This window comes from Cordyceps javanica, chromosome 7, assembly GCF_051103115.1.
Source record: "Cordyceps javanica chromosome 7, complete sequence".
In the NCBI taxonomy this organism is placed as follows: Eukaryota; Fungi; Ascomycota; class Sordariomycetes; order Hypocreales; family Cordycipitaceae; genus Cordyceps; species Cordyceps javanica.
The window spans coordinates 1,268,651-1,281,272 of NC_139301.1; the positions used below are offsets into that span (position 1 = coordinate 1,268,651).

The 12,622-nt window shown below is 54.2% G+C and overlaps 5 protein-coding genes across 5 annotated transcripts; 4 read left to right on the plus strand and 1 right to left on the minus strand.

Annotated features, from left to right (window-relative positions):
- Positions 1-94: 94 nt before the first annotated feature.
- On the plus strand, positions 95-592 carry V2A60_009903 (CENP-S associating centromere protein X-domain-containing protein; the record flags this gene model as incomplete). The annotated part of the gene is made up of 2 exons (XM_083261167.1): positions 95-466; positions 545-592. The coding sequence occupies 2 exons, from the start codon at positions 95-97 to the stop codon at positions 590-592; spliced, it is 420 nt and encodes a 139-aa protein (XP_083117293.1).
- A 2,114-nt stretch (positions 593-2,706) lies between these two features.
- Positions 2,707-3,428, plus strand: V2A60_009904 (cupredoxin domain-containing protein; the record flags this gene model as incomplete). The annotated part of the gene is made up of 3 exons (XM_083261168.1): positions 2,707-2,755; positions 2,812-3,163; positions 3,221-3,428. The coding sequence occupies 3 exons, from the start codon at positions 2,707-2,709 to the stop codon at positions 3,426-3,428; spliced, it is 609 nt and encodes a 202-aa protein (XP_083117294.1).
- A 210-nt stretch (positions 3,429-3,638) lies between these two features.
- V2A60_009905 (cytochrome b5-like heme/steroid binding domain-containing protein) lies at positions 3,639-4,476 on the minus strand (the record flags this gene model as incomplete). Its single annotated transcript, XM_083261169.1, has 2 exons — positions 3,639-4,136; positions 4,210-4,476. 2 exons carry the CDS (start codon positions 4,474-4,476, stop codon positions 3,639-3,641), a joined length of 765 nt encoding a protein of 254 aa, XP_083117295.1.
- Positions 4,477-4,984: 508 nt separating this feature from the next.
- On the plus strand, positions 4,985-10,339 carry V2A60_009906 (phosphatase PAP2 family protein; the record flags this gene model as incomplete). The annotated part of the gene is made up of 7 exons (XM_083261170.1): positions 4,985-5,329; positions 5,381-7,430; positions 7,475-7,583; positions 8,362-8,567; positions 8,664-8,880; positions 8,954-10,197; positions 10,257-10,339. The coding sequence occupies 7 exons, from the start codon at positions 4,985-4,987 to the stop codon at positions 10,337-10,339; spliced, it is 4,254 nt and encodes a 1,417-aa protein (XP_083117296.1).
- An 852-nt stretch (positions 10,340-11,191) lies between these two features.
- V2A60_009907 (activator 1 subunit 3) lies at positions 11,192-12,569 on the plus strand (the record flags this gene model as incomplete). The annotated part of the gene is made up of 3 exons (XM_083261171.1): positions 11,192-11,328; positions 11,432-12,111; positions 12,175-12,569. 3 exons carry the CDS (start codon positions 11,192-11,194, stop codon positions 12,567-12,569), a joined length of 1,212 nt encoding a protein of 403 aa, XP_083117297.1.
- Between the last annotated feature and the right edge of the window lie 53 nt (positions 12,570-12,622).

The following is a 12,622-nucleotide window of genomic DNA, read 5'->3' on the forward strand; positions in this document are numbered from 1 at the left end:
CCACCAGGACGCGGTGTGAAGCGCGTCTCTACCATCCTCGTATACACTCTCACATAGACGCGCTCGCTGGCCAAAGCATCAAGACAGCATAAAAATGCCTCCCAAGCAAGCTGGCGGCGCGCGAGGCCGGCCCCAGGCTGGCAGTAGCAGGCAGGCCGCTGCTGCCGCGGAGGAATCGAGCGATGCCGCCGCCGCCTCCAGCGACCCGTTCGACTCGGGCGACGACTCGCCTCCCCGGCGCCGCCCGCAGGCCGCGAACCGCGACGGAGACCATACTGGAGGGGATTCAGCCGTCGACAAGTCGATCCCAAAGGACTTGCTCACGCGAATTCTGCACGACCTGTTTGAGAAGGACGTGACGCGGGTCTCGCGCGACGCCAACGCCGCCGTGGGCAAGTACGTCGATGTCTTTGTGCGCGAGGCCATCGCGCGCACGGCAGTGGAGAAGCGAGCCGGGTTTCTCGAGGTATGTGCCGCCCTTCTGGCCCTCGACCGGGCGGGGAAGAGAATGTTGTTTGATGGCTGACGCGAATGGCTCCAACAGGTGGAGGATCTGGAAAAGATTGCGCCGCAGCTCCTGCTGGATCTTTAAGTTGGTGTTTTTGAACACACGACGCTACGATGTCGTTGTGCATGAAAAACACCTCACGACAGTTGATATCGCATCTTTTGTCAAAGGCAGTCGGGGACACAGCTCAGCGCAGCAAAAGCCCTTTGTGAGCTTGGGCTTGACTCGGGAGCCTGCGACATATAGCCAGCACCACAGCATCTACTCAGAACCTTGGCCTCTCAATATGCACCACTTGGACAGTCTTTGGGCACTATTCATTGAAATAACGAGTGGCCTTGTTTGACGTTGACCATTCAGTGGACAAGTGGCTTTCATGTCGCGCAGGAGACTGGTTCGATAGGCTGGTTCGATCAGGTCGTCGAGAGCTTGTCCTTGCAGACGATCTTCATTCATGACGCTCCATTGGTTAATTATGAATGAAAGGGCGCGTGAAAGTGCCGATTGTAGCAGAAACAGGAGAGGCGGGAATGCGACGGCACTGTGGACGGTGTAGCCTTGTCACCATGCAAGCTCATGGTTTCATCCAGAAACTGATAGATACGGGTCATTTGATGTACAGTAATAGATGCATGGCCAAAACAGAACTATAAACACTATGTCAGTGCCAAACCTTTGGATTTATACTTGTTGTCACGGATTCCCGTGGTGTGGTGCTTGCAACTACTGATGCGTGACTTGTAGTCACTAAATATACACGAGTATGATATGAGATGATGGGTAGCCAGTAAGCAAGTCGACAGCTAGTTACTACGAACTATTCACCGCCCAAAAAATACTGGCTTCGATGCGGTCAGCACTGTGACGATGCGAGCAAGCGACCCTGTGCTCGTCGGCCGTATTTGAGCCGGCTGCCAGTACGGAGCTGTGGGGCCGGGTCTGAAACGGGCCTTGTCTCGTTGGCGTCGTAGAATGGCCAAGGTGCGGCGCTGCCGGTGCCAGACTTATGGGTGCAGAGGCGCAGTCCGTAAAATGGTAGCGTTCACTGTGGAAAGAGAAAAAGAAAAAAAAGAGAGCCTGTCCAAGGAGCCTCTGGCTTTTATTGGTGCAGCCTGCTGCCAGCAAATGTGCTGCGCCGGTCACATTTTGCTAGCCGTTCTGGTTGATGCCGGACCAACGCCGGACACTACCTACACCAAGGTTCGCCGTTGAGTAACTCCAATTCTGCTCTCATAGAAGAATAAGAAGAGAACAAATGGAGGATAATTGTTTTTTTTTTCAATTGAGTATAGGCCAGGCTGAAAATATGTAATCTATCTGACGATAGAATAGCTGGGCGATGACGGATCTACATTGGAGGAGATGCTCGCCACGTTTGAGCAGCACCTCCGACAAGTCTTCTAACACTGCCAATTTCGGGACGTAGAAATCCCACCACGCCTATGGGCAGACTAGGACGTCAGTCTGGTTTCGGGTACCCAGTCAACCCGTTTTGGAAGTACAGATCTAGTACGTGCCGCGCAAGATGGGTGAGACGGCACTCGTGCCCCCCCCCCCCCCCCCCTCTCCGATACACGCCCAGAGTGCTAAGCCAGTAAGTGTCAGATGAAGAGGGAGGGAACTCGGCAAGACGGCATGCACTGCATTACTGAAAAGTTTCCCTCTGCTTAATTATTAGTACCCAACACAAAGAGCACTGTTGGGAAACAACGAGATGCGCCAAAGTGCCAAGGGGACAAGATGCGGTGGCTGATCACTCCTGTTTCGACTAACACATTGCCTTCGCCCGGTACGCCCGATGGTTAATCTAGTTCGTTACAGCTCGCTACTGTGCCTCCCGGAGCCCTCTGGAATCGGTGCCCCCCTCCTTGCTGTTTCTGAAATTTTCCATTTATTCTAGCCATCTCTCTTCCTCTTCCTCTTCCTCTTTTTCCTTTCCCTTGTTTCATTATTTCTCTCTTTCTTTCTCAGTACATTCTCTTGTTCTATCACTCCCAGAGGCTAGTTCCTTTGTTGAGTGCTCTTGTTCCTTTTCTTGCTGGTCTTTTAATCGCGTATACGTCTTTTTTGGGGGAGGACCTCAGTATCTCGCTTTCGCTCGCTTCTCGCTCGGCAGCTCTGGTAGCTCTGCCCATTCACCGTCCGATCTTGATACGTCGCATTCACGCAGTACTACCTCGACAAATTTCCCAGTCACCATGAAGTTCACTCTTGCTACCGTTGCGGCCCTGGTCGGCGCTGTCCAAGGTGGGTGTTGGAGTTCCATCGGACTGGCATTACTCGATGCTAACAAACACGCGCAGCCATCAGCGTCCAGGTCGTCTCTGTCGGCCGCAACCCAGTTAACAATGCCACTGGCCTCAAGTTCTGGCCGGAGAAGATCAAGGCCGCGCCCGGCTCCATGGTTCAGTTCCAGTTCCTCGCTGGTAACCACACCGTTACCCAGTCCGATTTCGATCACCCATGCATGCCCATCAAGGAGGTCAATCCCAGCGCCCTCGGCATCTTCTCAGCATACCAGCCCGTCGCCGCCAGTGCCGCCAAAAAGGAGATCCCAGTCTTTACCATCATGGTGAACGACACGAAGCCGATGTGGTTCTTCTGCAGTCAAGGCCCTCACTGCGAAAAGGGCATGGCTATGGTCATTAACGAGAAGTAAGTCTGCCTGCCATATCACAGTGTGGAAAAGTGCTTACCATTAATCTCCTGTAGCACCAGCGCCAACTCCTCAAGATCCATTGAGGAGTACAAGAAGCTTGCCGCCGGGACTTCGGGCGGCTCGACGGAGGCTACCCCTCCCTCCGCCGAGTCTGGCGCACCCCCTGCGAGTGCTTCGGAGACCCGAACGGCGGGCGCTTCCATTTCTAGCGTCTCCAGCTCGATGCTTCTTGCTTTGGGTGCTGTTTTCGTACTCCTGTAAAGGAATGGATGCTGTGTTTAATAGTGCTGTATATGTATGGGTTAATGAAGTCAGACGGAGGCCACAAGAACAGGAAATTTGGTAATGGTCAGGGTTTTTTTTTTCTTCGCACGTAACGCCGAGTTCGTTCACCCTCGTGTGTGTTATTCTCCACAAAGTTTTATAAAGCATGAAGGGTAAATGTAGTGAAAATGCATCTTTATTACTCTACTATTGATTGCGTGGGGTTCTCTTCTTGCGCTTTTTCTGGGCAGATTGACAGAGCGCAGGGATCGGAAGTTCTTCCAGCCAGCCTTCCTCTCGTTTAACGTAGCCGATCTTGTGGTACTTGGGGCTGTTGGTGAAGAAATCAACCCAGTGTTTCAGGCCTTTGTACACCCTTTCTTTGGCTTCTTCCAACTCCTGTCTTTTTAGCTCCTTCATCTCAGCAGTGGTCCACTTGGAATCTATCTCGGGATCGTCAATCGGCAGGTACATCTCTTCGAGGCCGCGCATGTCAGGGGTCAAGTCTTCCTCGAAGCAGCCGCTCACATAGGCGCGCGACGCATCACGGCCGACGAAAAAGTGGTAGGAACCACCAATGCCATACATATGCAAGCCATTCGAGACGTCGAAAATGGTGCCATTGACAGCTAGGTAAAGCGGTTTGCCCTTTTCGTAACCATTGTATTCGGAGAGCTCGTCCGGAGTAAGATAAATTGGACCAGCCTGCGAGCAGAAAAACAAGTCAGCTACAGTACAGAGGCTCCGAGCATGCGCGACTTCTGGGGCAGTTACATACAAACTTGGACTTCCACCACTCTGGCCTCAGGTAATCCGGCCTATTTTGCATGCCCCAAAAGAAGCTCTCACCGGAGCTGATGACATAGCTCAGTCCGCATGAAGCAACAAACAAAAAGGTCAAGACTCGTAGGATATCTAGACCAATTGAGCTGGACTCGTCATCTTCCCGGGCTTTGTTGCGCAGCTTTGCGCTCTCCTTCGCTTTGCCATCGTCGTTGGCCTTGGCCTTGCGCTGGCGGAGCTCGGTGTCAGCCATGTCAGCCATGATGGGATGATGTGGGTTCACCGGAGCGAGCGGGCCAGGTAAGTATGAATAAATACGCAATACGTGCCCCCTAAGTTAGCAGCCTGAGCAACGGGACAGACCAAATTAATCAGCTGAAACGCAGGTCTGAGTCTCCAATCACTGTCCAAAACAGGTAATTCACACGAGCTAATGTCCCTTGCAGCAAAGCGGGACAGCGGGAAGTCGGGAAGTGACGCTGGGCCCGCGCCACCGAACCTGCGATCCTGCCGCTGTCACATGACGCACTCGGTCGCTACAGCAACGGCAGCCCAACTTGGCCCCAGTTTGCGCTACCAATTCTTTGGGCTAGTGCTACAGTAAACAGACTTTCGTGAATATCAACGCACAAAAGATCGCGACTTACCCAGGAATTTTGCGACGCACCTACGACCACTAACCCTTGGTGAGATAGATGTGGGGTCGTCTTTAGTTGAAGAGTTGCTGTTATACGCCCGCGCAACCAGCACATAGAAGATACATGTTCACGATGGACGAGAGCTTGAGTTTGACACCGACGGGGCCGCTGAGCCCGCTTCAGACGTCAACGCCAGACCGCGTCAACCAACGCCGCGAATCCCAGATGACGCCATTCAGGACCGATGGCTATGACAGCCCGGTACTAGAAAAAATCAGCCAGTTCAACAACATGTCTGGGCAATCCAGGCAGCTGGAGCGCAGAACGAACGACGCGCTGAAGAGAGCTGTTCTCGGGCGAGAGGAGGCGGAAATGGAGATGAAACGGATGAGAGATCAGATCAAGCAGCTTCAAATTGCCATTGAGCAAGGCAAAGACCGGGAAAGAAAAGTTGGCGAGCGTCTAGAAACCGTCATGGTAAGCCGCCAGACAGAGGCAGGATACACAACACAACTAACAGCCCTGCAGGATAGCTACGGCCGTGCAAAGGAAACGCACGCACATACTCAAGCCCTTTGGGAGAAAGAAATTCGACGAGCGAGAAAGGAAAACTTCAAGTCACAGTCAACCATGGTCAAGCTGCAAGAGGAGGTCAAAACAGCTCGCACAGCTGCCAAAATCAATGAAGAGTGTCTGCAACGGGAAAAGGAACGCAGCCAAGTACGAGAACAAGAAGCCTTTACTGCGCGCTACCAAATAGTAGGCGTACAGGAACAACTCGACAAGGCGCTTGAACGCGTCAAGGTAGTCGAACAGGAGCGCGATGCCTACAAAACTGCCGCCAAGAACGAGGAAGTTGCGCGCATAGCTGCCGAAGGCCGACTGCCTCTTCCCTTTGGTGATGAAACTGACGAATTGTCATCCCCCAACAAGTTCCAGAAGAAACGTAAGCGTGCTTCCGCCAAGGAAAGCGGTCGTGTTTCTCTATCCAGCATGGACTTGGTCGGCTCTGCTGCCACTGAGATAGAAGTAGAGGAACTTGCACTGCAAGTTGCTTGGGAGAAGCATAGAGCTGAAAGAGCTCTAGAAATGGTTGAATTTCTACAAGCTGAGTGCCGAATGCATTCTTGCCCCGGCGCGAAAGAAACTCGCCAAATGACTCGAGCCACTCCGCGACAGAGCATCGAGCCAGAAGAGTCGACCACGCCTGCACAGGCCATCGATATGGCTGTCTCGAATGCTTCCGCAGATGCTACCACCACCGCTGAGGAACCAGCAAACGAGGAATATGAGACCGATCCAGTTGGCCTCCATAAATCCACCAACGACGGGCCCGAACCGATGAGTGGCGTTCAGATGACGCCCGAAAGACAAGAGATTCAGCACTTAAGCCCTAGCCCTGATATCGAAGAAGCACACGAAGCAATGGAGGAAACAGTGGAGGAGAATCAACCTGGCGAAGAGTCAGAGATCGAGGCTGAGATACTACCAGGAGATATCCTCGCCGTCGAGTACCATGAGCCAACGGTTGAAATTCCGACTGTGGAAGAGTTCCAGCAGCAACCCGAACCTGCTGTAGAGTCCATTGAAGAACCTAGGCCAGCTGAAGAGTCTACGCCAACGATCGAAGGGCCTGAAGTGGAAGATGAAGAAGCCGTGAACGAGGTCACTGCGCCGCCGGCTGATGCTGTTCCCGAGCTCGAGCCGGAATTTCCCGTTGACCAGCATAGTGAGGGCCATCACGAGTCCGACATTGAAGAGCGCCGCGAGTCGCTTCCTGAGCCTGAGTCGATTGGTGAACATGAGATGATGATCGTCAAGTCGAAGAAGGAACGAACCAGCACCATCTTCTGCCCTAAAGAAGGAGTGTTCCGTACAGTCTCGGAGCAAGAAGCTGAAGCTGCGGCATTGGAAGAGCGATTTGAAGCAGAGTCTATTGCTGACGAGGTGGAGGATAATATTGACATCATCCTCCCCGATGCGATCGAAGAGCCGAGAAGCTCCCGGATGTATGCTAGGACCCCATCAGTGGAACCCCCTGCATGCGCCATCATGTCGAGAGAGCGCATCGGCAGAGACCGCACCTCTCTTCAGTCTCTGCTGAGCGCGCCTCATAGCGAGGAAGAGCCCGCGATTCCCCAGACTTTCAACATTCCGACTGTGGAGGATTCCGAACCCAGGACTGACATTGCTTTCGGGGATGCTCTCGAGGATGCTCTAGAGTTTGCCGTTAGCGATGCTGTTGCTGCTGATGATATTGACGTCAGTCACCGGGCTGCTGGGTCGCCCACACCTACTCTGTATTCTTCTACAAGTCGGTTCAAAGTCACGACGACTACTGTGCCGGTGCGCGATGAATCCTCCCAGCACAGCTCTTCTTTTCACGAAAAACTTCGAACACCCTCTGCCAGCAGTAGCGCCAGCTTTGATCTTACGGACCCGGCTCTGACGCCAACCATGACGCGCGAAGAAGCGCTCGCCAAGATTCGAGAGAGGAGAGGACGTGCGCGAAGCATTGTCCAAGCGACTGCGGTGCCACCTAAGAAGCTGGCGCCGACCAGCGCAAGGCGTGATATCAGTACGTCATCAACAAAGGCACCTCTCAGCAAGACAACTCCAAAGACTATCTCCAAGACGAATACAACGACTGCGAACCGGACCAGGCCCGCAACAAAGCCCGCAACAAAGCCCGTCAGCAGGCCGACAAGCAGAGCGGCGAGCAGAACAGCCAGTAGGGCTCCCAGTCGAACTACCTCCACCACCACCACCACCACCAACACCAGCCGCACTACTAGCAGGACACGATAAAAGCATGACCGGGAGTTATAGCCATGAGCGAGTACCACTTTTGATGTTTTGATTTTTGTTTGCTTTAGCATTGAAGCCTGGAGCATTTATTTCGGGGAGACTCCAGTAATGACTGCATCTGGAGACACATTATGTATATATGTTTGAGCTTGGGAGGCTGTATTGTACATTTGCACAATGGAGATTGGTGCTGCTCTGTTTGCGGACCATGACAGGCGCGAAAAGGAAGTTCTGATTTTTGTTGTTGGGCCACTGTGGGAGTTATTTTCTCTCTTTTTTTCTTTCTCGCATTGGATAATATTAATACTGATTTGGATGCCATTTCACCATGATTATCGTTTATTAAATTGTGTGTATCATGGTGTGACCCGTGAGACTCGAATGTCCCTACCTACCTACCTATGGATGGGGCTGTTCGTACGGTAGCGTCCCTGCTGCATGCAGTTGAGAGTCGCCAGCCGCCGCCCCGGAAACCGTCCCCACCGGGCAAATGCCACATTATGCCAGGCACAAGAACCCGAGGTTCTCCACGCAATCTCTCCACGCTCCCGTCGTCAATCCATAAGTAGTTCATTCGTCGCCCACGGCGCAAGGCTTTGGGCATCCACTCCTTTGAGCGTCTTTGCTTTTGTTTTTTTTCTCGCCCATTGTACCCATTGCGCCCAGCCCGGCCCTCTGCTCTCTGCTCAGACCATCGTCAGTCGGGGCTCTGTCATCGCCAAGGAGCCCCCTCTCTACCGCCCGGCACGTTTTTCTGATCCCCAGCAGCAGCAGCAGCACGCGCCGCGCCGCACCGTACCGGCAACGATTGCACACCTCGGCGCCATGGGTGGAAACACGCGAAGCAATGGTGCGTCGCACGAGAATGGCAATGTTCCTGACGCGGGACTGAGAAGTTTGGATCATTGTAAGTGGCACCGGTTCCCGAAATTCCTCATTTCCCCCCATCCCTCTCCGCATGTCTGCTCGATTCGAGACTGACGTCGCAAACTTACCTGCCTAGACAAGAGAGCTCTCCCGCCGTGGCGATACCGACTCCGACAGCAGGCGCTGCCATTGATCCGATGGGAGACGCCGTACCTCGCGTGGATGCAGGAGAAGCTGCGCACGCCCGCGCTCGACAGCTACTTTGCCATTACGGCGAACCTGGGCACACACACCTTCTTCATGGTCTTCCTGCCCATGTGCTTCTGGTGCGGCCAGGCTTGGTTCGGGAAAGGGTAAGGACTGGCTGCTGCTGCTTGCCCCGTGCGAAGGGGTCCTCGGAGATGAAGATGCTGACATGATACGCAGCCTCGTGCACATTCTTGCCCTCGGCGTCTTCTGGACCGGCTTCATCAAGGACTTTTACTCGCTGCCACGGCCGCTCTCCCCTCCGCTGCATCGCATCACCATGTCCGGGTCGGCGGCGCTCGAGTACGGCTTTCCCTCAACGCATAGCGCGAATGCGGTATCTGTGGCCGTGTACGGTATCCTGCTTCTGAAGAGCCCGGAGAATACCCTGCCACCCACCATGAAGCTGTTTCTGGAATGCCTGTCTTATTTTTACGCCGTGTCCATCGTCTTTGGACGTTTGTACTGCGGCATGCATGGGTTTCTTGATGTCATCATTGGCTCCATCATCGGTGTCGCCATTGGTATGCTGGAGTTTTACTATGGTCCCGCGTTTGACGCGTATATGCACTCGAGCTCCTGGGTTGCGCCTGTGGTTGCCTGCTTGGTCATTGTCGTTCTTGTGCGCATTCATCCGGAGCCTGCTGATGATTGTCCATGCTTCGATGACAGTGTCGCGTTCGCGGGCGTCGTTATTGGACTTGAATTCGGGTCATGGACCTACGGCAAGATCCCCTGGGACCCTTGGGTGTCCAACGCTTACTCTGGGAACGGCACTGTCGACGTTACTCCTCTCGGCTGGGGCCTGAATATCGTTCGGATCATATTTGGTGTGCTCATTGTCTTTGCATGGCGCGAGACTATGAAACCCCTTCTTCTGAAGGGCTTGCCTCACCTGTTCCGTCTCATCGAGTCCTGTGGATTTACTCTGCCCCGTCGCTTCTTTACCCCCGCCAGCGAGTACAAGTCTGTGCCGCCTGATTCTCGTATCGATACCCTGTTCCCTACCGCGTCCGACTTTCCTCGCATGGTCGCTGGTATTCGCCACCCAACTACGCGTGGTCGCTCCGTGTCCATTGGTCCGCAAAGTGCCGCGGATGCGTACGAGACGCTGGCCTACCGCGAGCGTCAGCGCCGGGAGAGCATCAGCAGCAACCACAGCCTGAAGAGCAAGTCTAGTAACCTTGATGTGCTCGGAAAGTCCGAGGACCAGGCCGGCAAAGCCCTGGCATCAGGCGCCCAGAAGCCCCCCTCGGCAGATTACGAGCAGATCATTGCCGGTAATGAAGCCGTGCTGACACCTGCCGATGAGCCCACTGAGCAGCAGAGTCGAGCGGTCGATGAGAAGGAAGTTTTTGCATTACTTGTCAAACCGCGTGTAAGGTACGATGTCGAAGTTGTAACAAAATTGATTGTCTATACTGGTATGTCTTGATCAGTTCTGAACGCACGGCGACGTAAAATGGGCACTAATCTGTTGCAGGAATTGCATGGTTCGCTGTTGCATTGATCCCGATCATTTTTGAGGTGGTTGGGCTCGGGACAAATCATTTACGAACGCATTAAATAAGATATGGATGGGGCAGGGACCAAACCCCTTTCCACAGCATTAGATATTATGCGGTACATATGGGATTGATCACGGCGTTATGATGATGAATGTTGAGTAGCATGCGCGATCGAAGCGCGCAATAATGAAAGCACTACTCATTGCGTATACCCACCGACTGCAACGTCTACCTGGAGCGCGAACCGATTTTTTCTTCGTCTTTCGGGCATTTGACCAACATGTGAAGCCAGAGGAAGCAGGTAACAGCCGGACCTATAGCGCCACTCACTTTGGAAGTCGTCGTCCTTCCACAATGAACCGCGCTTTTTTTTTCACTGCTGCTTCTGTTTCCCTGCTCTAATATCATTCTGGTTTCCTTTTTGAATGATCAGTCTTTATGTTCTTTGACAAAAAATTTCGCCATTCTTTCCATTGTTGAAAGGTGAGATTATCTGCGACGCCGCATAAACCCGGTATATAGCGGTGTACAGCGAGATACTATTGGCGTCACACCACAAAACTCGGCGATGTGTCGTTCAGATTCAGACATGTCAAATAGAACCCGACATAAAACAGTAAAGAATACACAGATAAAATCCAAAGCGAGTCGAAAGAGAACGCAGCCTTAAAACATCCGTGAAGCCATATAGGGTATGTAGTGGTTCTTGCCAGGCCACAGGGTGGAGGCGGTTTAATGGATTCACGTCGCCGGCGCGTGGCGGCGCGTCTCCCCAACCTCAATTCTTGACGGGCGATTTCCTGCACAACCGTGTAAACCGATCCATCACCCCCCAGACGCCACCCAATTGCTGCACGGCACGTCAACTTGGCCAACAGAACAAACGCCACGGACAAAATTCGTCGCCAAAATGTCCGACTTTGAGGACGAGATGGACGTGGACTCTGCGCCCGCCCAGAACAAGGATGTCGTCTTTTCGGCCGATGCCAGCAAAGGCAAGCGAAGCACAGCAAACCTGCCCGTCGAGGCTGAAGATACCCTTCCATGGTACGAAAATACCCCATATAGGGAAAATGACGACCTGCTTACCCCCCCTCCCCTCCTCTCCTCTTCCATAATCCGCCTGATCACCAACGCAAAAGTTTCACAGGATCGAGAAATACAGACCAGAGTCGCTCGACGACGTCGAGGGCCACCAGGATATCCTCGCCACCATCAACAAGTTTGTCGACTCGAACCGCCTGCCGCACCTGCTACTCTACGGCCCGCCCGGCACGGGAAAGACGTCGACGATCCTGGCGCTCGCGCGGCGCATCTACGGCGCCGCCCAGGTGCGCCAGATGGTGCTGGAGCTCAACGCCTCGGACGACCGCGGCATCGACGTGGTGCGCGAGCAGATCAAGACGTTTGCGAGCACCAAGCAGATATTCGGCATGGGCAGCGGCGGCGGCGGCCGGGCGGCGGCCGCAGGCGGGTCATCGTCGTCGTCCGCACCCATGGCGGGCTACAAGCTCATCATCCTCGACGAGGCCGACGCCATGACCAACACGGCGCAGATGGCGCTGCGCCGCATCATGGAAAAGTACACGGCCAACGCGCGCTTCTGCATCATCGCCAACTACGCCCACAAGCTCAGCCCCGCGCTGCTGAGCCGCTGCACGCGCTTCCGTTTCAGCCCCCTCAAGGAGGGCGACATCCGTCAGCTGGTCGTCAAGATTGTCGACGAGGAGGGCGTGCGCATCGGCGCCGAGGCCGTGGATGCGCTGGTCAAGCTCAGCAAGGGCGACATGCGACGAGCGCTGAATGTGCTGCAAGCGTGTCACGCGTCTAGTAAGTTATTTGTCTTTGAAGAAGTTTCTTCTTGACGGCCTTGTCTAACGCACATGGATCCAGGCACGCCATTACGAGCGCCCGGCGCGCCTAAAATCCCCGAAAACGAGATTCAGCGCGAAAACATCACCACGGAGACCATTTACAACTGCATCGCCGCCCCCGCGCCCGACGCCATCAAGCAGATCATGTCGACGCTGCTCAGCACCGCCGACGTCACGAGCTGCCTCAACACGGTCAACTCGATCAAGCGCCTGCAGGGGCTGGCGCTGGCCGACGTCATCACGGCGCTGTCCGAGGAGCTCGCCAGGCTCGACGTCGGACCCGAGGTCTTGATTACGTGGCTGGACGGCCTCGCCGAGATTGAGCACCGCGTCGCGGGCGGCGGCAGCGAGGTCCTTCAGACGGGCGCCGTCGTTGGCGTCGTGAGGAATGGCGTGGAGCTGATGAGTCGTTGAGATGAGATGGGGATGGAAAAAAATTTGTATAAAACAAAAGAATAAGCATGAAA